Source organism: Dendrobates tinctorius, unplaced genomic scaffold (assembly GCF_039654945.1).
Source record: "Dendrobates tinctorius isolate UK_male_01 unplaced genomic scaffold, ASM3965494v1 ptg000102l, whole genome shotgun sequence".
Lineage (NCBI taxonomy): Eukaryota > Metazoa > Chordata > Amphibia > Anura > Dendrobatidae > Dendrobates > Dendrobates tinctorius.
In genome coordinates, this window is record NW_027361770.1 from 6,831,671 (window position 1) to 6,856,232 (window position 24,562).

At 45.5% G+C, this 24,562-nt stretch overlaps 1 protein-coding gene across 4 annotated transcripts in view; it reads right to left on the bottom strand.

Moving 5' to 3' along the window:
* The window catches only part of COL15A1 (collagen type XV alpha 1 chain), a 1,161,047-nt gene that overhangs the window by 485,818 nt on the left and 650,667 nt on the right, over nucleotides 1-24,562 (bottom strand). For all 4 annotated transcript variants that reach the window (XM_073587711.1, XM_073587710.1, XM_073587708.1 and 1 more), the window contains one exon: nucleotides 13,584-13,628. In XM_073587711.1, coding sequence (XP_073443812.1) covers nucleotides 13,584-13,628 — 45 coding nt within the window. The remainder of the gene's footprint in view (nucleotides 1-13,583; nucleotides 13,629-24,562) is intronic.

A 24,562-nucleotide genomic window follows, 5' to 3' on the forward strand; every position in this document is an offset into this window, starting at 1 on the left:
TCCGATGCTCTTTGCGCTGGCGATTGAACCAATTGCACTTAAGATTAGACAGGACCAGTTAGTGAAGGGAATTAATATAAATTTTAGAGTAGATAAGGTTGGATTATATGCGGATGACCTAGTGCTCTTCCTGGATGGGGTTGAACGTTCCCTTCCTAGAGCGATTGATCTTATTAATTGCTTTGGGAGGTTTTCGGGTCTTAAAATCAATTGGAGTAAGTCGGTGGTTATGCCGATAATGAATGAAATAGTAGTACCCGTGTTGTTTGGTTTGCAAGTAGTATCAAAATTTAAGTATTTTGGCATAGTAATTAACTGAAATCCAATTAAAGACCTTGGAGACAATATATACCCCCTCGAGGATATGATGAAAAAAAAAGTTTGAACTATGGTCTTGACTCCCCCTGTCTGTGGCGGGCAGAATTGGCTTAATTAAAATGGCTATCCTCCCAAAGTGTTTATATATGCTGGAACATACGTCAATTAAGGTCTTCAAGAGTTACCTTAAGAGAATGCATAGCTTGATGGCAGTGTTTATATGGGGCTCATCTAGACCTAAAGTAAATATCGGTACTCTGCAGAGGCCCAAGAGGCAGGGTGGATATGCGGTTCCTGACTTTTTTTGTATTATCTAGCTGGCCAGTTACAATATTTAAAACATTGGCTGCTCCACGACAGGCTCAATAATGCAGAGGCTCATCTCATTCATTTTCTGGGAGGGTGCACACCATGGCCAGTATTGGAGGGTTCATACAGACCACCTGAGGGTCTGCTGTTTGCACATAGTTTGGCAATACAGGTTTGGCGGGAAAGTAAACATACTTTAAAATTTTCTGATCCGATTGGGGAGATTCAGATATAGGATAATCCTGAATTTTCCCATCTTCAGAATTTGCAGGATCCAGGTTTCTGGAAGCAAAATGGTATAACACTCAATCAGATTTTTGAAAATCAAATTTTATTATCATTTGAACAACTTCATATTAAATTTGGAATTCCTCAGATAGTTTTATAGATATCTTCAGCTTAGGCATGCCATAGCATATCAGTTCCCACTTCCCATGATGCGTATATCTAAATACCCACTAATAGAAATATTGTCCAGTCAAGGGCCTAAGGGTATGATCTCATCTTTATAAACCTTTCTGTTAAATTCCAAAATTGCCTCCACCCAATTGGCTGTGGAAGGAAAGTCTTAGTTACTCACCGGTTAACGGTATTTTTCGGAGTCCATGACAGCACCACCTGAGAGAGGGGATCCGCCCTTCAGGAACAGGAAATACTACAGATACATAAGGGCTGCACCTCTCCCACGCATCAGTTGGTTTACAGAGCACAAGAGGACCACCAAGGTTAATAGCACGATTTATGTAATGTACAATACTTTACTTAACTATTTATTGCCAGTGTACATATAAGAAGAAGTGCGCACCCAAACTAAACGACAGGGGAGGGAATCTACGGGTGCTGTCATGGACTCCGAAAAATACCGTTAACCGGTGAGTAACTAAGACTTTATTCAGTCGTCCATGACAGCACCACCTGAGCGAATTACAGAGAGTAATAAACTACTTTAGGGAGGGACTACAGCCTGCAGAACCCTGACACCAAAGGAGAGGTCTGAGGACGCACCCAGGTCTAGTCTATAATGGTTGTAAAAGGTGCTTGGAGAGGACCAGGTAGCTGCCTTACATATTTGGTCGATCGAGACTTCCGATCTCTCCGCCCACGAGGTTGCCATGGCTCTGGTGGAATGCGCCCTCATCTTGCCAGGAGCCGACCTGCCCTTTGAGGTGTATGCTAACGAAATGGCCTCCCTAATCCATCTAGCTAGCGAGCTTTTTGATGCCCTAAGGCCCTTCCTAGTGCCCTGATGATGCCTTATTTGTCTCCTATCTTTCTTCCAGGGATCGGTAACTGCCAGGTATTCCAGGAGACATCGCCTGACGTCTAGAATGTGTAGTTTTCTTTCCTTATCGTTCAAAGGATTAGGGAGGAAGGATGGAAGGACTATTTCCTGCGTTCTATGGAAACTGGAGGTTACCTTTAGGCAAGTATGCTGGATCAGGTGTAAGCATTACCCTGTCATCTCTAAATTGAATATAAGGAGGAAGCCTAGATAACGCCTGGATGTCACTTACTCTATGGGCTGATATCAGTGCTACCAGAAAGGCCACTTTAAGAGACAGATTTTTCATAGAGGCTGAAGAAATTTGTTCAAACGGGGCCTCTGTCATGGCCGTGAGGACTAGGTTTAGATCCCATGGCATAAATTTATCTTTTACTATTGGTCTGGATCTGCCTGTCGCTTTAATAAATCTACTGATCCAATAGTTACTGGCGATGTGGCAATTAAAAAGGACCCCTAAGGCTGACACTTTTACCTTGAGGGTACTGGTGGAGAGTCCCATGCCCAGCCCTCTTTGTAAGAACTCTAGGATCTCTGCCATCGGTGTGGACTGCCCAGCTACTACCCCGGAATTAACCTTTTCCAGATCCGAACGTAGATCTTGGTTGTGATTGGCTTTCTGCTCTTAAGCAGGGTATTAATCAAGGCTGGGGAGAACCCTTTCTCTTTTAGCAGTGACCGTTCAAAATCCACACTGTCAGGTGTAGGCCAGCCATCTGAGGATGGTAAACTAGGCCCTGCGATAGGAGATCCGGTATGTCTGGTAGGACCCATGGGTCGGACACCGACATGGTCCTGAGGCATGAGAACCATGCCCTCCTGGGCCAAAACGGGCGATCACTATAATTTTCGCCTTGTCCTTCCTGATTTTCCTCATCACCAGGGGCAGTAGAGACAGGGAAGGGAAGGCGTATGCTAGCCTGAAGTCCCCCTTTATCAGAAGAGCATATACTGCCAGAGGGCTTTCTCTGGGATTTAGAGAGCAAAACTGAGGCACTTTCCTGTTCTCCCTTGTGGCGAAAAGGTCCACTTCTGGCTGCCCCCATTTTTGTGCGATCAGGTCGAAGATGGAGGTCTTTAAGGACCATTCCCCTTGTCTTAGAAGGTTGCGGCTTAGGAAGTCCGCCATGGTGTTTTCTTTTCCTTTTATGTGCAGAGCTGTTAAAGACAGAAGATGTTGCTCTGCCAGTTGGAACAGCCGTTCTGCTACATTCATTAGGGGTCTGGAACGAGTCCCACCTTGGTGATTGATGTAAGCCACGGTGACCTGATTGTCAGAGAATATTCGAACATGGTGACCCTGTAGATACATAAGGAGGCTTTTAACCGCTTGCTCTATGACTGTTAGCTCTTTCAGGTTGGAGGACATTTCCACCTGATGGTGATCCCATAGGTTCTGGACTAAGACCCCCCCCATGTGGGCCCCCCAACCAGTAGGGCTTGCGTCCGTGGTGACTACACGGGTTATGTTATATTCCCAGGGCACCCCTCTAGCTAAATTGCTTTCCTCTAGCCACCTACCAAGGGATTTTATAGTATGTTGGGACAAAGTCAACTGGTCTTCTAGGTAACCCCCCAGGACTTTCTGATGAAATGAAACCTCGCCCTGTAGGAGTGACATTGCTTTTCTGAGGGACATGGTGGGGTTATTGGAAGCGTTCAAGACCTAATAATGTAGGCAAATTAATTTTTCGGGTGGCAGACGACACTCCTGATTCTGCGAGTCTAGGATTAGGTAAGAACTGCTGAATTCTCATGGGCTGTAGGCAGGACTTTTTAATGTTTAGTAGCCACCCTAACTGTTCCAGGGCTGCCTTCGCTTTCTGCAATTGATCCAGACAATGGTCTGCTGTTTTGCCTACAATAAGGAAGTTATCCAGGTAGGGGATTACCAGGATATCTGCTTCGCGCAGATGGGCCATAACCTCCGCTATAACCTTAGTAAATACTCGGGGGGCGACTGCAATACCAAAGGGAAGGGCGACATAATGGAAATGCTGTACCGACCCATATAAATGAACCACCACTCTAAGGAAACGCTGATGAGACGCATGGATGGGTATATGGCAATAGGCGTCTTAAATCCAACACCACCATAAAGCAGTTTTCAAACAGTAACTTTATTGTGGAATTGAATGTTTCCATCTTAAATGGGTGAATGACCAAGAATTTGTTGAGTGCCTTCACATTGATAATGGTCCTGTAAGAGCCATCCGGCTTACGGACCAGGAATAGAGAGGAGTAGAAGCCTTTTCCCTTCTCCGCCTCTGATACCTCTATCAGGACCTTTTTACAGCATAGGTCATGGATTTCGGTCTCAAAGGCAGCTTGTTCCGGCCGGGAAGACCTGAGAGGGGTGATCTTAAAACTATTGCGTGGGATACACGAGAATTCTAGCCGTAGACCTGAGGCTACCAACCCCAGGATCCAGCTACTGTTTGAACTCAGTGACCAGGCCGGGTAGAAAGCAGATAGTCTACCCCCACCGGAGCCGCTAGTCATTGGGGAGGCTTCTTGGTCTCACAGGATGATCCTTCCTGACGTCCCCCTCCAAACATAAATCCAGTACCTTTCTTCCTCTTATCTTCCCATCTGCCTCGATCTCTGGACGACTTCCTATGGAAAAATCTCTTCCTAGTGAAGGGGCGCCTATAGGAAGGGTTGGCAGGGTAGGGAATTTCTTTTTATCGTCCCCGGCTTTCTCCAAGAGCTCATCTAGGACTGGACCGAAGAGGTATTCTCCCTCACACGGGATGGAGCAAAGATGGGATCTGGCCTGGATATCCCCAGGCCAGCACTTCAGCCATATAGCCCTTTGGGCCGCATTAGATAGACCTGCGGCTTTGGCTGCCATCCTTGCCGAATCTACTGAAGCATCGACTAAAAAGGCTGCAGCATTCTGGATTGTAGGAAGGGTCTTCAGGATGGACTCACTCGAGGCTCCGTCCTCTAACTGTGACTCAAGCTGGTCCAGTCAGACCGTCATAGACCTGGCTGTGCAAGTAGCTGCTACCACCGGCCTTAGGGCGCCAGCTGACATTTCCCATGTCCCTTTCAGATAGGAATCTGCTTTTTTATCCAGCGAATCTTTCAAGGAGGCCATGTCGTCAAAGGGAACAGTAGATTTTTTGGATGCTTTAGCCATTGCTGCGTCCAATTTTGGGGCTTTATCCCATCTGATCACCAAGGGGTCCTCAAAGGGATATCGTCGCTTAAAGGCCGGAGGTAGGGAGCCCTTCCTTTCCGGTTTCTTCCATTCCCTATTGATCAGGTTCTGGACCTTGTCGTTTAATGAGAGAGATTTACGTTTCCTGGGGTCTAGGCTGCCGAACATCAGGTCCTGTGCTGACCGTTCTGGTTTTGTGTCTAATACCCCCCATGGTGGCCCTTACTGCCTTGACCAATTTATCCACCTGTTGTAGACCCAGGCAGAAACTATTGGAGTCCTCCTCTGAAGAGGATGCAGATGAAGAAGCTGAGGGCTCTGAGGAATCTTCATTTTCCCTAGGGCCAGTTGAGGAGTTCGACTCTGAAAAACTGGTTCCCTTTTTCTTCTTAGAGGATTCCCCTTGGGATAAAGACTGTAGAGCCTTAACTTTCGTCCTAATAATTTCCTTTAGACTCGTAGTGAAGTCAGGGTTTTTTTCCGCCACCTGCAGAAGTGGGGAAAGTGTAAGGAAGTGTGTATGGTTATTAGGGACTACCGTCCCCTAGCTCTTTTTTTTTTTCCCCCAATCCCCTACCGTCCGCCGTATATATGACTGACAGTTTTTTAGGGTGGGCATCTGGCAAGGGACAACTGCAAAGGGTGCACTCCCTGTTTTTCGCTTTACCAGAGCACTTCTTCCCCTATAGGAGAATAAAATATAAGGGGAACACTGCATCAGGGCACATTCACGAAGATCTCTTACCCTGACCAGTAGGCGTAGGTACCGGATCACGTGGGGGGCGAGCTGGATCCTTCAGCCTGCAGGAACTTCTGCGACTGGATTGCCCAGTTCGTTTTTTTCCGCTGGGAGCTTGCCTGGGGCCTCTCTGAGGCACGTTCCTGCTGCTGGTCCAGCTGGGTCACGGGGGCTTCTGGCTCATCCATCGCTGCAACTGGGCCAAAGCAGCCCTGCAGCGCTTCTGTGGCCTTTTATGGACCTCCCCCCCGGAAATCCGGGTCAGCAGGCGTCATGGCCAGGGGCTCAGTTTCCCCCTCCCCCTCCCGAGATGTCCATTGTCTCCCCCCGTGCCTCGTCCCCCCCACCGCCATGCTGGCAACCGCGCCGCCGCGACCAGGCAACGCATGAGAGAAAAGCCGGCCAGCATTCGACTTCTGGCCCGGCGCCACCGGCCCCGCCCCCCGCCAGCCGCATCACTTCCGGCCTCCGTAAACGCACGGGGACGCGCAGGCCGACAGCGGCACGGCGCTCCATGCACGCCACCATGCCACAGCAGCTGGCCCCAGACAGTGACCCGGACTGCAGGGCGACCACACCAGGAGGACCAGGGTTCGGGGGGGGGGAATTTCTACTTACCTGCCGGTGCTGGCCCTGGAGACGGGCATCCTCCGGACCCTGCTCCCACCTGCTCCGCACACCTACCCGGGCCCACCGTGGCACTTCCAGGGGACCCCGCACTGACCGAGGTAGAAGACCCCCCCCGCTACCTGAGTTGGACAGCCGGCCTGGGGATTCCATGATGGTACGATCTGTAGGGAATCCTGTCCTCCAGGAACAGGAAACCAACTGATGCGTGGGAGAGGTGCCGCCCTTATGTATCTGTAGGATTTCCTGTTCCTGAAGGGCGGATCCCCTCTTTCAGGTGGTGCTGTCATGGACGACCGAATAACCAGTGGACACCGAATGACCAGTGGTGTGACGCACTGGAGGTGCATACGACAGTGTCTTCAGCGCAAATAACAAATTAATCCAATTATATATGCTACACCAATCATATTTAACCCCATGCAAACTATATAAATTCGGCAGAAGAGTAAATGATGAATGTCATAGATGCGGGGAGGTGGGGGCAGATTTTTGTCATCTCATTTGGGATTGAAGAATTATAAGAAGATATTGGAAGGACAATTTTTACACTATAAAGGATAATTGGGATACCAATAGAATGTAGTCCAGTGATGTGTGTATTGGGTGTGGTGGACGAAGAAATATGGACTCATTATGACAGAATATTTCTCAGGGAGGTTCTGTTTCTCACTAGGAAAGCGATAGCATTGAGATTGATGGGGGGGAGGTCTCCTTCGGTCAATCAGTGGAAAAAATTGGTGAAACCACCATTACCACCATATTAAGTGGCCCTTTAAGTCAATATCCAGCTCTTTACGAGTTTACAGATATGACAAGGGAAATACCAAGGCCAGGTATCCATCCACAGACAGCTGTTTCGGGGTGTTGCCCCTCATCAGTGTTAGGAATCTGGGTTCTATGATGCCTATGCAGGAATCCAGATTCTCACATTTGTCTCCAGAGGCTAAGTCCTTTTTTACAGCTTCTGAGCGTGCCCACGGGACGAGCTCCCATTGGAGTTCAGAAGTCAGGTGCTCAGGTCCTGCTCCTGATTCCATTGGTTTAGCTCAGGGTTCTGGAGATTTCCGGCAGGTCCCGTACGCTATAAAAAGTGCGCATGGCCGTTATGCCATGCGCTAGTATTTTATACTGCTGCTGTGTGTATGGTGACGGATGCTTGCGATATTTGCGGTTGCAGCTTGTCCAGGCGTGCGCAGTTGCGACGCCGAGCACACGTGTACACGGTAAGTCTGCTCGGTTGTAGTGATCTTATTTAACTACTCCGGTTTCCGGCTTCCGCACGTGTGCCGCTGAGATCCTGTGCTGTTAACAGGCTCAGCGATACTATTCTGGGTATTATTTTCCCTGCAGCTCTGTGTCCCTTAACAGAGCTTGCCTTATTGCTTCTGGGTGTGTTGGAACCCTGTGCATATTTGTGCTCTGCCTCTCTCAGCAGCGGTTTTACCATCCACCGCAAGGTGGACCCCGAGTGGCGAAGGCACTTTAATTATTTATTTTTTTAAGTGCCTTCCGCCACTCCTAAGAATCAGTGTGGAGTAGTTTCTGAAAGGAGCCACCCCTTGGCTGGGTCCTTCCCTGGAGGAAGATCTGGCTAGTCCCGTGTTTGAGACTCTTAAATGAGGTTCCACGGACTTTATTTGCATATTTGTATTTCACAGGGAGCATTGCACCTAGGATTTCACTGTGATTGAGTGCCTTTGCCGGCTGCAGCAGTGTTTTCTTTGACTGGTCTCCCTGAGGTCAGTGATTGTTTTGTAATGTCACATGTTTGTCATATTATTTTGTGGAATCTTTCAATAAAAAGAGTTTTAAAAAAAGTAACAGTTAGAGCACGCCCCTGTATTGGATTGGACGGCAGAGCTGTCAGTGACTGCTTCCCCTGAGGGGTGGAATCGTGACAGTTTTTCCCCAAGACAGAAGTGAAGGACACAGTTCACATAGCAGTTGTAGACTTTCAACCTCTGGCCTGTCAACTCGTGAACGCCAAAACATTAGCAGCAGCAGTGGTGGAAGTGGAAGAAGCCATTTCTGTTAGTCCTTTGACACTTTTTTTAGACCAACTTGTGCACCAGCACAGAGTCCAAGTCTTACACGTGGTGAACGAATGGAGAAGATGGTGCAGGAGTATCTAGAACTAAATATCAATACCATTAGAGAGGGCATGGACCCTTTAACAATTTGGTCTGAGTGGCCTGAGCTCGCCTCACATGCCTTGGAGGTTTTATCGTGTCCGGCAGCCAGCAATCTCTCAGAATGTGTCTTCCAGCACTGCTGGTGGTATCCTGATGGATAAGCACATCCGGCTGTCCCCTGAAAGTGTAGATGACCTAACTTTCTTTAAGATGAACAAGTCATGGATCTCCAAGGACTTTTGGACCCCAATCGCAGACTGTACAGACTAGGTGATATTGCATTTTTTAGCGTGATACTTTAATGTCACGTAACTGCAGTCTGTGATATCTTTAGTGTGGCTTCTGCTGCTGATGTTAACCCAAATTTGTGGAAATGTGAACAGTCTTGGTTGGCCTACATCTACTGGGATATCTATAGTGGAAGACCCAATTATACTATTTCTATTCTCATGACAGTTATTTCACTTCGGTGGTGTCAGGCCCTCATTTTTTAAAATGTGCACACTCCTGGTTGGGTGCCCATCTGTTGGATTGGGTGAAGTGGAAGAACTGTCGGTCACTATTATATTATTTCTACTGTTGTGAAATTGTTGCCACTTCTGTGTTGTAAGGCCCTCATTTCTTTAAATGTGAACACTCCTTGTTGGGTGTCCATCTGCTGGATTGGGTGTAGTGGAAGACCTGTCGGTCCCTATTTTACTATTTCTACTGTGGTGAATTTGATGCCACTTTGGTGGTGTCTGCCAATAATTTTTAGAAACGGGAACACTCCTGGGTGTGTCCATCTGCTGGATTAGGTTTAGTGGAAGACCTGTCAGTCCCTATTATTTCTACTGTGGTGAAATTGATGCTATTTCTGTGGTGTAAGGCCCGCATTTCTTTAAATTTTAACAGTCCTTGTTAGGGTGTCCATCTTCTGGATTGGGTGTAGTGGAAGAACTGTTGGTCCCTATTATGCATAGTAACAGTAACTAAGGTTGAAGGAAGCCTTTAAGTTCATCTAGCTCAACCAATAACCTAACATTTTGATCCAGAGGAAGGCAAAAAAAAAAAAAAATGCAGCAAACGCTAAGCTCCACATTGGAGAAAAAAATTCCTTCCCGACTCCACATACGGCAATCAGACTAGTTCCCTGGATCAACACCCTATCAAGGAATATAGTGTATATATAGCCTGTAACTTTATACTTTTCAAGAAAGGCATCCAGTCCCTTCTTAAATTTTAGTAGTGAATCATTCATTACAACATCATACGGCAGAGAGTTCCATAGTCTCACTGTTCTTACAGTAAAGAATCCCTGTCTGTGATTATGATTAAACCTTCTTTCCTCCAGACATAGAGGATGCCCTCTTGTCTCTGTCTCAGGTCTAAGAGTAAAAAGATCATTACAAAGCTCTTTGTACTGTCCCCTCATATATTTATACATTATAATAAGATGAGCCCTAAGCTTTTGTTTTTCCAAACTAAACAACCCCAAGTGTAATAACCTGTCTTGGTATTGCAGACCCAGCCAGTACCCTAATAACCTTGGTCGCTCTTCTCTGCACCCACTCTAGTTCAGCTATGTCTTTCTTATACACCAGAGATCGGAACTGTACACAATATTCTAAGTGTGGTTGCACTAGTGACTTGCAAAGAGGTAAAGTTAGGTTCGCCTCATGATCATATTACCTCTTTTAATGCATCCCATTATTTTATTTGCCTTTGCAGCAGCTGCCTGACACTGGCCACTAAATGTGAGTTTGTCGTCCACCCAAAAGGTCATTTTCAGTGACAGTTTTGGCCAGCGTTTTACAATTAATCATATAATTAATATTATACATCTTATTTCTTCTGCCCAAGTGCATGACCTTACATTTAGACATTTTGGTCCCAATTATACTATTTCTACTGTGGTGAAATTGATGCCACTTTGGTGGTGTCTGTCAATAATTTTTGGAAATGTGAACACTCCTGGATGGGTGTCCATCTGCTGGATTGGATGTAGTGGAAGACCTGTGGGTCCCTATTATACTATTTCAGCTGTGGTAAAATTGATGCCACTTTGGTGATGTCTGCCAATAATTTTTGGAAATGTATGTGGTTGGGTCTCCTTCATGTGTGTTACCTGTAGCAGAAGGCCTCTGAGACCATCAGGCCTCCACCTCATTGGACTCAACTATCCGTGTTACCATCCTTAAAGTTTTTTGACAATGGTAGTCTACAAAACTGATATTTGTGCCACATGAGTGTGGCTCAGAATGAAAGCAGGTAAAGGTGTTGCATGTGGTATCAGTGCGTCCAGCAAAGGGGGCCTACACTGATCCCTCACTCACCTCGTCTTACTGTGACATTCAATTGAAAGCTCTAAATGCTGTCCCAGACACCGATACCTCATGCCTGGCTGATTGCTGCAGTGCCTTGCTAAAATCTGTACTGTGGGTGAATTGAGGTCACTTGCCTGGTGTCTGTCCCTCATTTGATGTGTTTATAAGGTGCATGCGTTTTGTTTTTGCCTCCCATTGAGGTGAATGGAGTTCAGTTATGTTCGGCAAATATTCGATGAATTAATTGGCGAATATTGCAAACTTGGCGAACGTAATCCGAACTGAACATAGAAATATTCGCCCATCTGTACTTACAAACACTTAGGTAAAAACTCACCAAATACTCAACATGTGCACATGGCCTCTTTCAACTCCTGAGTGTAACTCCAGGAGATAACTAAGTCATGTGCACGTAGGCGGAGCTACCGGAGGAGGCGTGGCAGGGGGCGGGGCTTAGCGGCGGCCGTGTGCAGGCCGTCGCTGCGCCCTGAGACGCTAATGTGAAACCACCCTAAAACACACAAAATATAAAGAACACAAGGAATCTAAATACTGGGGCCACAAAAAGGTACCACAACTATAATCATATGTCTCACATCTCTACATATCTAATCGCCACCAATAAATGCGACTCATGAGGCGTCTCTCTTATACGAACAATATTATTTGGATTTGAGATACAACAATTTATTCAAATCAAAAAACTAATATCCACCGATAAAGGGAGAGGGCACCTACTGTGATAATAATAATGGCAGAAGCTCATAAAATTATATTACCCTATGACAACAATGGCCACCATATTGGTGCACATTTCATTTAATATCTCTTAGAGATTGACACTCCTAAGTTTAACTAGGGATCAATTTGTGTTTGTATCAAGATGATGCATTTCCCTCTAACAATAGCACTGCTAACATTTAATATCCTATAGGAAGATCCAAATAGTTCTCCTGCCTCATTTATTGCACAGATCCTTTAGAGTCATTATATTAATAGCAAACCCTGCCAGGCTATATCATCAGCACAAATGGTAATGGTAGAGCCAGGTATGGCATGCCTTAATTTGAAATGCCACTACCTGGCATCAAATCATAGAGCCTGCATTAATTCATACTACTAGCATATTGTTCAGTTATTGCACAAATCCTTTAGTTTCAATATGTTAATGGCAACTGTGGTGCCCCTGAGGGTTCAGTCTCCACAGAGGTACTGCACCTCACCCAGAGGTGTGGTATCCCACTACCCAGGTAAGGTGGAGGCAACTTACCGCACTTTACACCTGCATCCAACACACACTTATGCAGCAGGGTGCCCTGGATGACCCCTGCTTGGTTCATAAAGGTTGTTGGGAGGTGGGTGGAGTTTAGGTTCAGAGGGTGAGGGGGTGAAGTGAGAGGACGTGTGTGCAGCAGCTCGCTGGCAGTAGGAGCTGCTGGGAGGGAAAGTGACTGAAGGAAGCTCCCTGGAAGGGGAAAGATATTTCCCAGAGGCACGGGTGGAGAGTGTGCTCCCCGTGGGGCTCGTTCCACACTGACGGACGTCAGGTGGGGGAAAATCCGGGTCGCAGAAGGGTTTTGGCCCCTTAGCCTAGTGGAGTGGACATCAGGACTCAGCTAACAAAACTGACAGCTGTGGCAACTTTATGGGTCACAGTCACTAACCACAGTTATCTTCGCCGGAAAGGCAGCCAGAAAGGACCAAGGAAACGCATTGGGCATGTTATCCAACAAGGTCCGCGGCTGCTAGCCTGGGACACTGACTGTGAGGTGTTGTGTAGGAAGAGGCGAGAAGGCAACACAGTGAGACGGCCAGGAAAGGCATATACTGAAGGGAGTACTGGAAAGGTGTGGTTCATCTACCTGGGAGTTGACTGGATCCCTCACCTGGAGGACGTGGCACCAAGCAGGCATCTGTACTGCAGACAGAACTGTGAGTAAAGCTTTGTAACTGCATTCAGCTGTGTCTTCTGCCTTCTTCTTGTGTCACCTACTCAGCACTGCTACATCCCTTGCCTAAACACTACATCACCATCTCTCATCTGCCCTGGGGCTCAGCTCTGCCTGTGGAGAGCTATTCCAACTCTGCTGCATCACACCATCTGTACCAGAGGATCTGCGGTGCAGCGCTGGTCGCCTCTGACCGGATACCACAGGTGGCGTCAAAAACACAAAAACTGTTTATTTTACATCCCTTGTAAATATTACCCCTTTTATTGGACGCCCAGGGCCACAGACCGGGTCACCGCTGCAGTGACACTGCCCCTTTAAGAAGCGGCTTGGTATCGAGTATCCCCACTGCCCTGGCGGGCGTTCCACTATCGTATAATCCACTAACGCAAATTAGTTGGTAAAGCCAATTGTGCCATGTCTAAGCAACCCATGCTTATCTCTAGCATTAGATTCATTAGAGCAATTACAACCTATCCTTCTTATTTAGAAGTAATAACCTCCTCTTACCAGAATACCCCTTTAACTCACTCTAACGATTAGGTCAAAACCAGGAGTGGGTGATACAGAATTGGTCACGTGTTTCTATAATATTTTTTCTCACTGTTCCACTCCTGGTTTTGGCTTACAAACAATGAGGTAAAATACTGACCAAATACTGAACGTGTGAATCTGGCCTCAATTTTTTTCCTACACTGGGTCCAGTATATTACTTCACACTGAAATATAGCTTTTAATTCATGGTTAAAAACCTTTTCTCCTGGACGACCAGCAAGGCTTGCTTCTCCCTTTTCAACCTGCAACACAGAAAGATTATGTGTGAATCAGACATTGAAGGTAAAAGATATATCAAAGACAAAATGAGCAATTCTTCTGCTAATGTGATAGTGTCCGCCTTCTTCACAGCAAGATCACATTAATATTCATTGCTTGAGTCAGAGCACATATACAGTGGGTACGGAAAGTATTCAGACCCCTTTAAATTTTTCACTCTTTGTTTCATTGCAGCCATTTGGTAAATTCAAAATAGTTCACTTTTTTTCTCATTAATGTATACTTGGTACCACATCTTGACTGAAAAAAATGGAATGTAGAAATTTTTGCAAATTTATTTAAAAAAAAAAAAACCCCTGAAATATCACTTGGTCATAAGTGTTCAGACCCTTTGCTCAGACACTCATATTTAAGTCACATGCTGTCCATTTCCTTGTGATCCTCCTTGAGATGGTTTTACGCCTTCATTGGAGTCCAGCTTTGTTTAATTAAACTGATAGGACTTGATTTGTAAAGGCACACACCTGTCTATATGAGACCTCACAACTCACAGTGCATGTCAGACCAAATGAGAATTATGAGGTCAAAGGAACTGGCCAAGAAGCTCAGAGACAAAATTGTGGCAAACCACAGATCTGACCAAGGTTAAAAAAGAATTTCTGCAGTACTCAAGGTCACCAAGAGCACAGTGGCCTCCATAATCCTTAAATGGAAGAAGTTTGGGACCACCAGTAGTCTTCCTAGACCTAGCTGTCCAGCCAAACTGAGCAATCGTGGGAGAGGAGCCTTGGTGAGAGAGGTAAAGAAAAACCACAAGATCACAGGCTGAGCGCCACAGATGCATTAGGGAGATGGGAGAAAACTGACGGAAGCCTCTCCTCAGTGCAAGACATATGAAAGCCCGCATAGAGTTTGCTAAAAAACGCATGAAGGACTCGTAGACCATGATAAATAAGATAGAACTGTAAGGAACACCGCAGTGCACTTGCTCACCGAGCCAGTGCGTGTGTCTTGAGTAGAACAAACTATGCTCAATGATACCTGTGGAGCGGGGCGGCAGCGGTTGAGCGGGGCGGCAGCAGTGGAGATGCGTGCTTCAGGCAAACAGGTATAAAAAGTTATTGAGCCCATATAGATGAAAAATTAAAAATAGGACATGAAGCAGAAATATGCTCAATAAAAAATCTTTATTATAAATAGGTTAAACACTGTATACACAAAAAAAGCACCAAAAAAAGTATATATAGAGTAATTAATACATAAATACCAATTATACCCACTGTAAGAAATTAGTTTAGCCCCAATAAAAATATAGCACACAGGTATGATATAAAAAAGATTCAAGAATTGCCATAGAGCACCAAAAAAAATAAAATATAAAATGTGCATAGATAAAGTGCTTAGTTCTAATTCATATAAATAACATACCAAAAAAGACTGAGCAATATTTGTCATAAAAAACAGGTCAAAATAAGAAAAATGGAATTAAAAGTGCAAAATAAGTGCAAAATACTGCACCATACTGGCATAGAAAAAATGTGACATATACTGATCAAAAAAATATAGTTAAATCCAAATAACTAAAGTGCTATTTACCGTATATACACGTGTATAAGCCGACCCCCCTAATTTTGCCACAAAAAACTGGGAAAACTTATTGACTCGTGTATAAGCCAAAGGTGGAATCCATAGACTATGCCCCCATATGCTGATCCATAGTTTATGCCCCCATATCCTGCTCCATAGACTATGCCCCCATATGCTGCCCCATAGGATATGCCCTCATATGCTGCTCCATAGAATATGCCCCCATATGCTTCTCCATAGAATATGCCCCCAATATGCTGCCCCATAGACTCTGCCTCCATATGCTGCTCCATAGAATATGCCCCCATATGCTGCAAAAAAAAATGAAAAACATACTATACTCACCTCTCCTTGGTCCATCGCCACTGTCTGCCTCTTCTTGTGTCAGTGACTGTTCAGCCAGCAGAGGGGCGGCGCGCACTAACCACGTCACCGTGCCCCCTGCTACCTAAATGTCACTGACACAGGATGCAGCAGAGACAACGGTGAGCAGCGATGGATCGGGGGACAGGTGAATATCGCTATACTTACCTGTCCTGACGCGGTCTCTGCAGCCTCGCTTCTCCACTGTCTCCCTTCCTGTTTTCAGCGGTCATGTGGTACCGCTCGTTACACTTATGAATATGCGCATATTCATGAGTGTAATGAGCGGTACCACGTGACCGATGAAGACAGGAAGGGAGACAGTGGAGAAGCGAGGCTGCAGATACCGCCAGCAGGACAGGTAAGTATGATCTCTGACACCCCCACTCACCCCTGCTCCTCCGCCGACCCCCAGGTATATGACCCGTGTATAAACAGAGAGGGGGACTTTCAGCCCAAAAAAATGGGCTGAAAATCTCGGCTTATACACGAGTATATACGGTATATAAAAAAAAAAATCACAAATGAAGAGCCAATATATGATGAAGTATTGTAGTGCCCTATATATTCAATGCATATGAAAATATTATCCTGTGAATAACTTACACCTGTATATTCTAAAGTGCTATAGTGTATTGAACCTATACCAGAACAAACCCATTTGTCAATCACATATGGGAAAAGAGAACCATATATAGGAAATGACACACCATCCAAAGATAACAGATGACCAGGACAAAATAAAGGGGTAAAACTATGATAGATACCTGTACAGTGGGTTAATAATAGCGATAGTTGAGGTGCCTAACGCGCCCCGACGTGCGTTTCGGAAGTGCTTCTTCATCACTGCAAAAGTTGTTGTGCAATTTGTCCTGAGTACCCTGATACCCCATATATGCAGGTAACCACTGTTTGGGCACATGGAAGAGCTCGGAAGGGAAGGAGCGCCATCTGACTTTTCTATGCAAAATTGGCTGGAATTGAGATTGGACGCCATGTCTCGTTTAGAGAGCTCCTGATGTGCCGAAGCAGTGGAAACCCACCACAAGTGACACCAGATTGGAAAGTAGACCCCCTAAGGAACTTATCTAGATGTGTGGTGAGCACTTTGAACCCCCAAGTACTTCGCAGAAGTTTATAATGTAGAGCCGTAAAATTAAGATAATTTTTTCTGAAAATAAGATTTTTTTTTCACCCCAAAATTTTTATTTTCCCAAGGGTAACAGGACAAATTGCACAATAACTTTTGTGGTCCAATTTCTCCTGAGTATGCTGATACCCCATATATGTAGGTACAACACTGTTTGGGCGCATGGCAGAGCTCAGAAAGAAAGGAGCACAGTTTGACTGTTTCAACGCAGAATTGGCTGGAATTGAGATCATACGCATGTCGCGTTTGGAGAGCCCCTGATGTGCCTAAACAGTGGAAACCCCCCAATTCTAACTACAACCCTAACCCCAACACATCCCAAACCCTAATTCCAACCCTAACCCTAACTTTAGCCACAACCCTAACCCCAACCCTAAAACCAACCCTAACGGGAAAATGGGAATAAATAAATTTCTTTTTATTTTATCATTTTTCCCTAACTCGGGGGGGGGGGGGGGGGGGGTGATTAAGGGAGGTTTAATTTACTATTTATAGCGGGTTTTTAGGTTTGGCAGCTGTCACACACTAAAAGAAAAGATACCTTCTATTGCAAAAGAGAAAGAGCTATAATTTTTCCATATTTTGGCCCACAGAGTCATGTGAGGTCTTGTTTTTTATGGGACGAGTTGACGTTTTTATTGGTACCATTTTCTGTCAAATGACATTTTTTGATCGCTTTTTATTCCAATTATTGGGAGGCAGAATGGACAAAAACCAGCAATTCATGAATTTCATTTGGAGGGGACTAGTGATGGCCGAGCACTAAAATGCTCGGGTGCTCGTTGCTCGGGTCGAGCAAATTGGAATACTCGGGTACTCGGACAGAACAATGAGCCCATTGTAAGTTTATGGGAGACCTGAGCATTTCTACTGCGATCCCCCCGGGGGTCCTTTTAAGGTGTAAAAACGTCTGAAAATGATGGAAACACTGCTGATATGGCACAGGGACATCATGGGGATCTCCCCTGGAAGCATTCCTGACTCCTAGTTCACAGCTTTAAACAATTTGTCAGAGTTTCATGCCATTTTTATTGTCCACCTCTTGTGACCGTGGCTGCTCAAATATTTGTGCATCGCTACATGGAATATCATCTTGCCCCGCTTCAAGTGGACCTGGCGAGAGGCACGAATCTCCAAATGAAAAACTGAACAGCTCTTCGGAGTGTCCGAGTGTGGGATCAGTTGTCTCTGGGCACTCAGCATGGTGGGAGGAAGGAGGATCAGGGTAAAGATTATGCGGTCCAGATTCACGGCTACTGTGACTTGACTGTGTGGATGACAGGGTGCTGGTGGTGGTGGTGAAGTAACTGAAAGTAGTATCCTCTATCTAACTAACAACCTTTTCACAATGCTCGGGCTTCAATAGTGCCGTCTTGCTGCGGTCCCCTAGGACGTCTGACACTACATTAAGGTCCAGCGAGAAGATGTGGGTGTTTTTGGTGGCCCAATGTCAGCCTGGCCTCGGCCTGCACCATCATCATCCTGCCCATTGTAAATGGAATAGAATATTATACACGTTCACTACAAACGGCTGATTTGGGAGGCAACTTGTATGTGATACATGTGCTGTAAAACCATACTTTTACCTATAAGGACTGTAGGTAAAAATGTGTTTTGAATATTTGTGTCAACAAGTAACTTAACAAACTGCAAAAAAAAAAAAAATGTGTAGGCCTACTGATAAATGAGGCCTGTTATGGAGATACCACTACGACAAATGTGTGGCCTGTATTTTTTTTTTTACATTTTTTGGCTAAATAGTGCTGTATATAAGTACAGTGACACCCATGACAAAAAAAGAAAACCGGCCTAAACTGGCCAAACTTTGAGCACATACAGATATGAGCTGGTACGGAGATACCACGCCAAAAAGTGTGTGGCCTGTATTTATTTTTTGGGGGCTAAACAGTGCTGTATAGAAGTACAGTGCCAGACAGCAAAAAAACCTTGAATTTAGGGCTAAAAAGACCAAAATTTTTAGCGGACAGAGGGACGAGGCATGTCACAGATATACCACACTGTAAAATGTGGTCTTTTTTTTTGGGGGGGGGGTCAGCAAAATAGCGTCAAATTGTGTAAGACACTCAAAAAAAATCTACTCATACATAGTAACATGGTAACAGTTGGTAAGGCCGAAAAAAGACATGAGTCCATCCAGTTCAGCCTATAAAATTCTGTCAGAATAAATCCCCTGATCTACGTCCTTCTAAAGAACCTAACTGTAACTCAACCATACCACATAAAAAATAAATATTTCTCTGCGCACTCAAGAGGGATTTTTGGGACCCCTTTGAAATTGCTGGATTTTCACGCTGTGCTAGGAAAAGGATCTGGCTGTATTGTGCACTGTCAAGAAGCAAATGGAAAAAAAAAAAAAGGGCTCCGGATTGCTTTGCAGTAAAAAAAAAGCTCTATTAGCCCTGGCCAAAAATTTTTTCAAAGCCAATTACACCTGGGACTAGGTACCGTATTTTCCGCTTTGCAAGACGCACTTTTTTTCCCCAAACCTTGGGGGGAAAATGGGGGTGCGTCTTACAAAGAGGATATACATTACCGGGTGTAGGCCGCAGGGGTGTCCGGCTGTTCGTCGGCGCTGTGGGTGTCTCCGGGTGCCCAGCCATGTCTCCACGTGCCCAGCAGTGTCTCTGGTTCCAATCCCGGGGCTCTGGCGACATTTTGCGACAGGCCAGAGCCCCGGGGCTCCCCCTCGGTTACCTCTGTTTTGGCTCCGGCAATATGGCGGCCGCCGCCGGGGGCAGCGCATGCGCTGATGGTGATCTCGGGACAGATCTCGCTGAAATCTCATCTCTCGAGATCTCAGTCCCGAGATCACCATCAGCGCATGCGCCGCCCCGGCAGTGGCCGCCATATTGCCGGAGCCGAAAACAGAGGGAACCGAGAGAGAGCCCCGGGGCTCTGGCCTGTCACAAAATGTCGCCAGAGCCCCGAGATTGGAACCGGAGACACCGCTGGGCATGTGGAGACACGGCTGGGCACCCGGAGACACCCACAGCGCCGACGGACACCCGGTAAATGTGGGCAGAGCCCCGGGCTGCTGCACAGACCCCCTGGCAGCAGCATGAGCCCCCATGGCAGCAGCATGAGCCCCCCTGGCAGCAGCGCGAGCCCCCTGGCAGCAGTACAGCCCCCCTGCCAGCACAGACCCCCCCTGGCAGTAGCACGAGCCCCCCTGGCAGCAGCACGAGCCCCCTGGCAGCAGCACGAGCCTCCCTGGCAGCAGCACGAGCCTCCCTGGCAGCAGCACGAGCCCCCCTGGCAGCAGCACGAGCCCCCCTGGCAGCGCGATGCACATCGGAGCACCCTCTCATCCGTTCCTGCGGCCTGCAGTATCACCCCACTCCTGCCTCCTCCAGCAGCGACCCTGGGACCCCACTTCACCGCAGCCACCACCCCCGGTAAGCAATAAGACACCTGGATTATAAGAGGCACCACCATTTTATTAAAAAAAACAACGTTTTTTCCTATTTTTCTCCTCAAAATTTGTGGTGCATCTTATAATCCGGAGCGTCTTATAAAGCGAAAAATACGGTATATATGGGCAATATATCCTACAGGTAGCAGCACCAGAACACAGGAAGGGAATGGACCCTCTTGATGAATGCAATGAAATGTATATACACACATACAGTGCCTGCAGGCCTTGCACTGATGTACGTCGCTCTATACACACTACCCTGCCTACCTAACACTGGAACGTATATACCCCGGAATTATTCCTTGGACGGACTGTTGGTTTAGCTAGAATTGAGTAGTTTTTGATAGTAGACCCCACACTGACTAATAAATCCCCAAATCTGACCCTACCTCTGCAGCAACTCTCCCTACACTATCTAAATCCGGAGCTGAATGCGCCGAGCAGGGCGGCGTCCGGCCTCTTATACCCCTGATTATGCGGCCAGCCAATCCCTGCATGACCACAACAAAGATGGCTGCGTTGTTTCATTGCCTGGCAGACAATTCCTGCATCATGATTGGGTCTGTAAAGTCCGCCAAAAAAGCTGGATGCAGTTCCCGCCGAATAATCCCGGAAATGCTTGGTGTTCGCCAAGTACACAGAGTACCGTGATACTCGGGTGAGTAACGAGTAGTGGCGAGCACGTTCGCTCATCACTAGAAGGAACATTTATACTGTTCCGAGTGTGGTAAAATTGATAAAACCGTTTTAGTCTTTGGGTCAGTATGATGACAGCAATACCTCATTTATATCTTTTATCTTTTGGCGCTTTTATACAATAAAAACTTTTATAGAAAAAAAATTATTATTTTTGCATCGCTTTATTCTGAGAGTTATAAATTTTTTATTTTTCCAGTGATGGAGCTATATGGGATCTTGTTTTTTGTGTGACAAGATGACGTTTTCAGCGGTACCACGTTTATTTATATCTGTCTTTTTGATCGCGTGTTATTCTACTTTTTGTTCGACAGTATGATAAAACATTGTTTTTTTGCCATTTTTTAATGGTGTTCATTAAAGGGGTTAACTAGTGTGACAGTTTTATAGGTCGGGTCGTTACGGATGCGGTGATACTAAATATGTGTACTTTTATTTAGATTTTTTTCATTCAAATATTGATTTAATGATAAAAAAAAAATTAAAAAAATTTCTAAAAAAAATTTAAATTATTTATTTTTATAATTTCATTCTTACCTTTACACTTTGTCCCACTATGGGACACTCATTTTGTGCAGGGTTATCGCTTCTATAGCATGCAGATCTGCATGCTATAGAAGCTGTCAGCGCTGCAGCTTCTATGCACTAACCTGAGAGACTTCCTGACATGTACTGCGCATGACAAGAAGTCTTTCAGCTCTGGAGACCCGAATGTCATCATGACGCGATCACGACTCCATGGCAGCGATCGCGACTCCATGGCAGCGATTGCGACTCCATGGCAGCGATTGCGACTCCATGGCAGCGATTGCGACTCCATGGCAGCGATTGCGACTCCATGGCAGCGATCGGGACTCCGATTCAAAGGCAGAGGGGCTGTCAGCCTCTAGAACGCTGCGATCATGTTTGATCGCAGTGTTGCTGGGAGCACTCCTGGCGCTTAGTGCTGAGTGTCAGCTGTGAGAATCAGCTGACACCCGGCCTGATCAGCCGCGCTCACAAGGGGGATCGTGGCTGATCGCCCATGACGTACTATTCCATCCATGGGCAGTAAGTCCCAGGGCAAATAGTAAGTCCAATGTCAGAGAGGGGTTAATGAGAAAATAATGAACTTTTTAGAATTTACCAAATGACTGCAATGAAACAAACAGTGAAAAATTTAAAGGGGTCTGAATACTTTCTGTACCCACTGTGTATGTGTGTGTGTATATATATATACAGTATAATATATATTTTTATATGTAGCTCCAGACATGCTTATGGCTGTTTCATTATTGAAATGATCCAAGGTGATGCCGAGGTGAGGAGACTTTTAAGCCCCAATGCTCCTCTGGAAAATATGAAAATTGGCTCTTCAGAGAGGAAGAGGACTAGAACTCTGCCACCTATAAGAAGTAGCAATCCTAAAAGTCAATATCGACTCTCTAACGAGCTTTGTCATATGACTTAGGATAAAAGTCAAAATATCAATGTGCAGACACTGTGCTTCAGGGTACACAGTGCAAAGTGTGAGATCTCAATTGGCTGGGTCAGAGGTGTCTGACTGGAATCCAAGGGGTAATATTTCTCCTTGTGGAAGAGTGACATGTCAAGCCTGACATGCCAAAGTCAGGAGACTTTTAAGCCGCAAGGCTCCTCTCGGAAATATGCAAATTTTCTCTTCAGAGAGGAAGAGGACTAAAACTCTAGTGCCACCTATAGCGCCTTGGATCCTGTCTTTTTTCCAAGAGCTATAACTTTTTTTATTTTCCTGCCAGTATAGCTACTTGATGGCTTGTTTTTTGCAAGACAAGTTGTACTTTTCAATGACACATACATTTTATCATATGATATAATGGAAAGCAGGAAAAAAATTCCGAGTGAGCTGAAAATAGCAAAAACGAATGGAACTATACAATGTTTTTTATTTACAGCTTTCATTTTACCATAAAACTGGCTTGGCAATATAATGTTCAAAATCAGTACGAGCGCGCACATACCAAACATGCATTTATTTAAGTGGTGAAAAAAAATGTAGAAATTTGTCAAGAAAATGTTTTTGCTTGTATCGCCATTTTCAATTTTCGGGATATAGGGCTGTATGATCACATAATTTTTGCGCCCCAAGCTATTTTCCTTGATACTATTTTAGGGTGTATTCAATGTTTTGATCACCTGTTATTACATTATTTTCTGCTGTTGCTGCGGCCAAAACCCCACAATTTTGGTGGTTTTATTTTTTTTACATCATTCACCGATCAGATTTAATATTTTGATAGAATTTTACAATCGCGGCAATACCAAATATGTGTATTTTTTATTTGTTAATTATTAATGTGGCAAAAGGGAGGTGATTGGAACTTTAATATTTTTTCCATATTTTTTAAACATTATTTCTTACTTTTGCCTGCATTTGTTAATTAGCTTAGAGGACTTGAAAGTGCGTTCATCTGATCGCTTTTGCTATAGATAATAGTACATCAGCACAGCTATGGATAAAGAAAATCATGGTCTCCTATGGTCGCCAGCCACAGGCTGTCATGGCAACACATCTTGCGATAACGTCACGGGATTGCCGATGAGGGGACAGAAGCGTGCACCCTCCAGCCGGCGTGTGTTAAATGCCAGTGTCACAGATTGCTCTGATCCACCAACATCTGATCCAACTGTGGCTGTTAGGCTGTGTGCACACGCTGCGGATTAGGTGCGGATTCATCCGCGCGGATTTTGTAAAATCCGCAGGTGAAACCGCAGGTCAAAAGACCTGCGGTTTTACCTGTGGATTGCTCTGCGGTTTTGCCCTGCGGTTTGTCATCTCCTCAAATGGAGGAGATGGCAAACCGCAGGAGAATCCGCAGAAAGAATTGACATGTCAATTCTTTCTGCGGATTGAAAACCGCAGATAATCCGCGCGGAAAATTCCGCACCGTCTGCATTGCGGTTTTTGATTCCCATAGGGAATCATGGTACTGTACACCGCAGCAAAAGCTGCTGCGGGTACGCAGCGGCCAAAACCGCTGCGGAACCGCAGCAAAATCCGCAGCGTGTGCACACAGCCTTAGAGGCAGACAATAGCTGAATAATTCAGTCATTATCTGCAAGGAAAGATGCAGACTCTGCTTGCAAGCCCCCATGAAAGGGAGACTACTTATGACGGTCACACAAAATAAGTCACAATTGGCATTTATCATTGGCATCATTTTTATGCATCAAATTATTGATTTGGACATTAGATTACATAAATTAATCAGCAATTTTTTCAAATTGTCAAGGAACTTTCAGAAACTTATGTTTTAAAAACCAATTCAGTTCTCAAATGTCTTTGGGGGCTTAAATATTACAATACCCCCAAATTCTCCCCTTATAATATTCATAGTAGTGTTTAATAAAGGGGTTATCCGGTCTTAAACTACAAGCCTGTAGTCTCTATAGCCTCGAGCTATGGCGATAAGACCTTAAGTACTGAGTACAGCTGAGAGGATTGACTTACGGGACCCCGGTCCGGCATCTCGGTCAGTGACTCTTGAGCACTAAATGGAATGCCTACAAATTTCTTACTTTAGGGAGTTCCCAGCACAGTATTTGATTTCTCAAGGCTGGCTGATGATATTGGTGCGATGTGACGCACAAGTGGTGTCACTCCATTCTTGGCCAATCAAAAGCCATGCTGGGGTACTACAAAAGGTAAAAGATTCTTTGACCTCTCACTTAGAGGCCAGGTATCACTGACCTGGGCGCTGAACCAG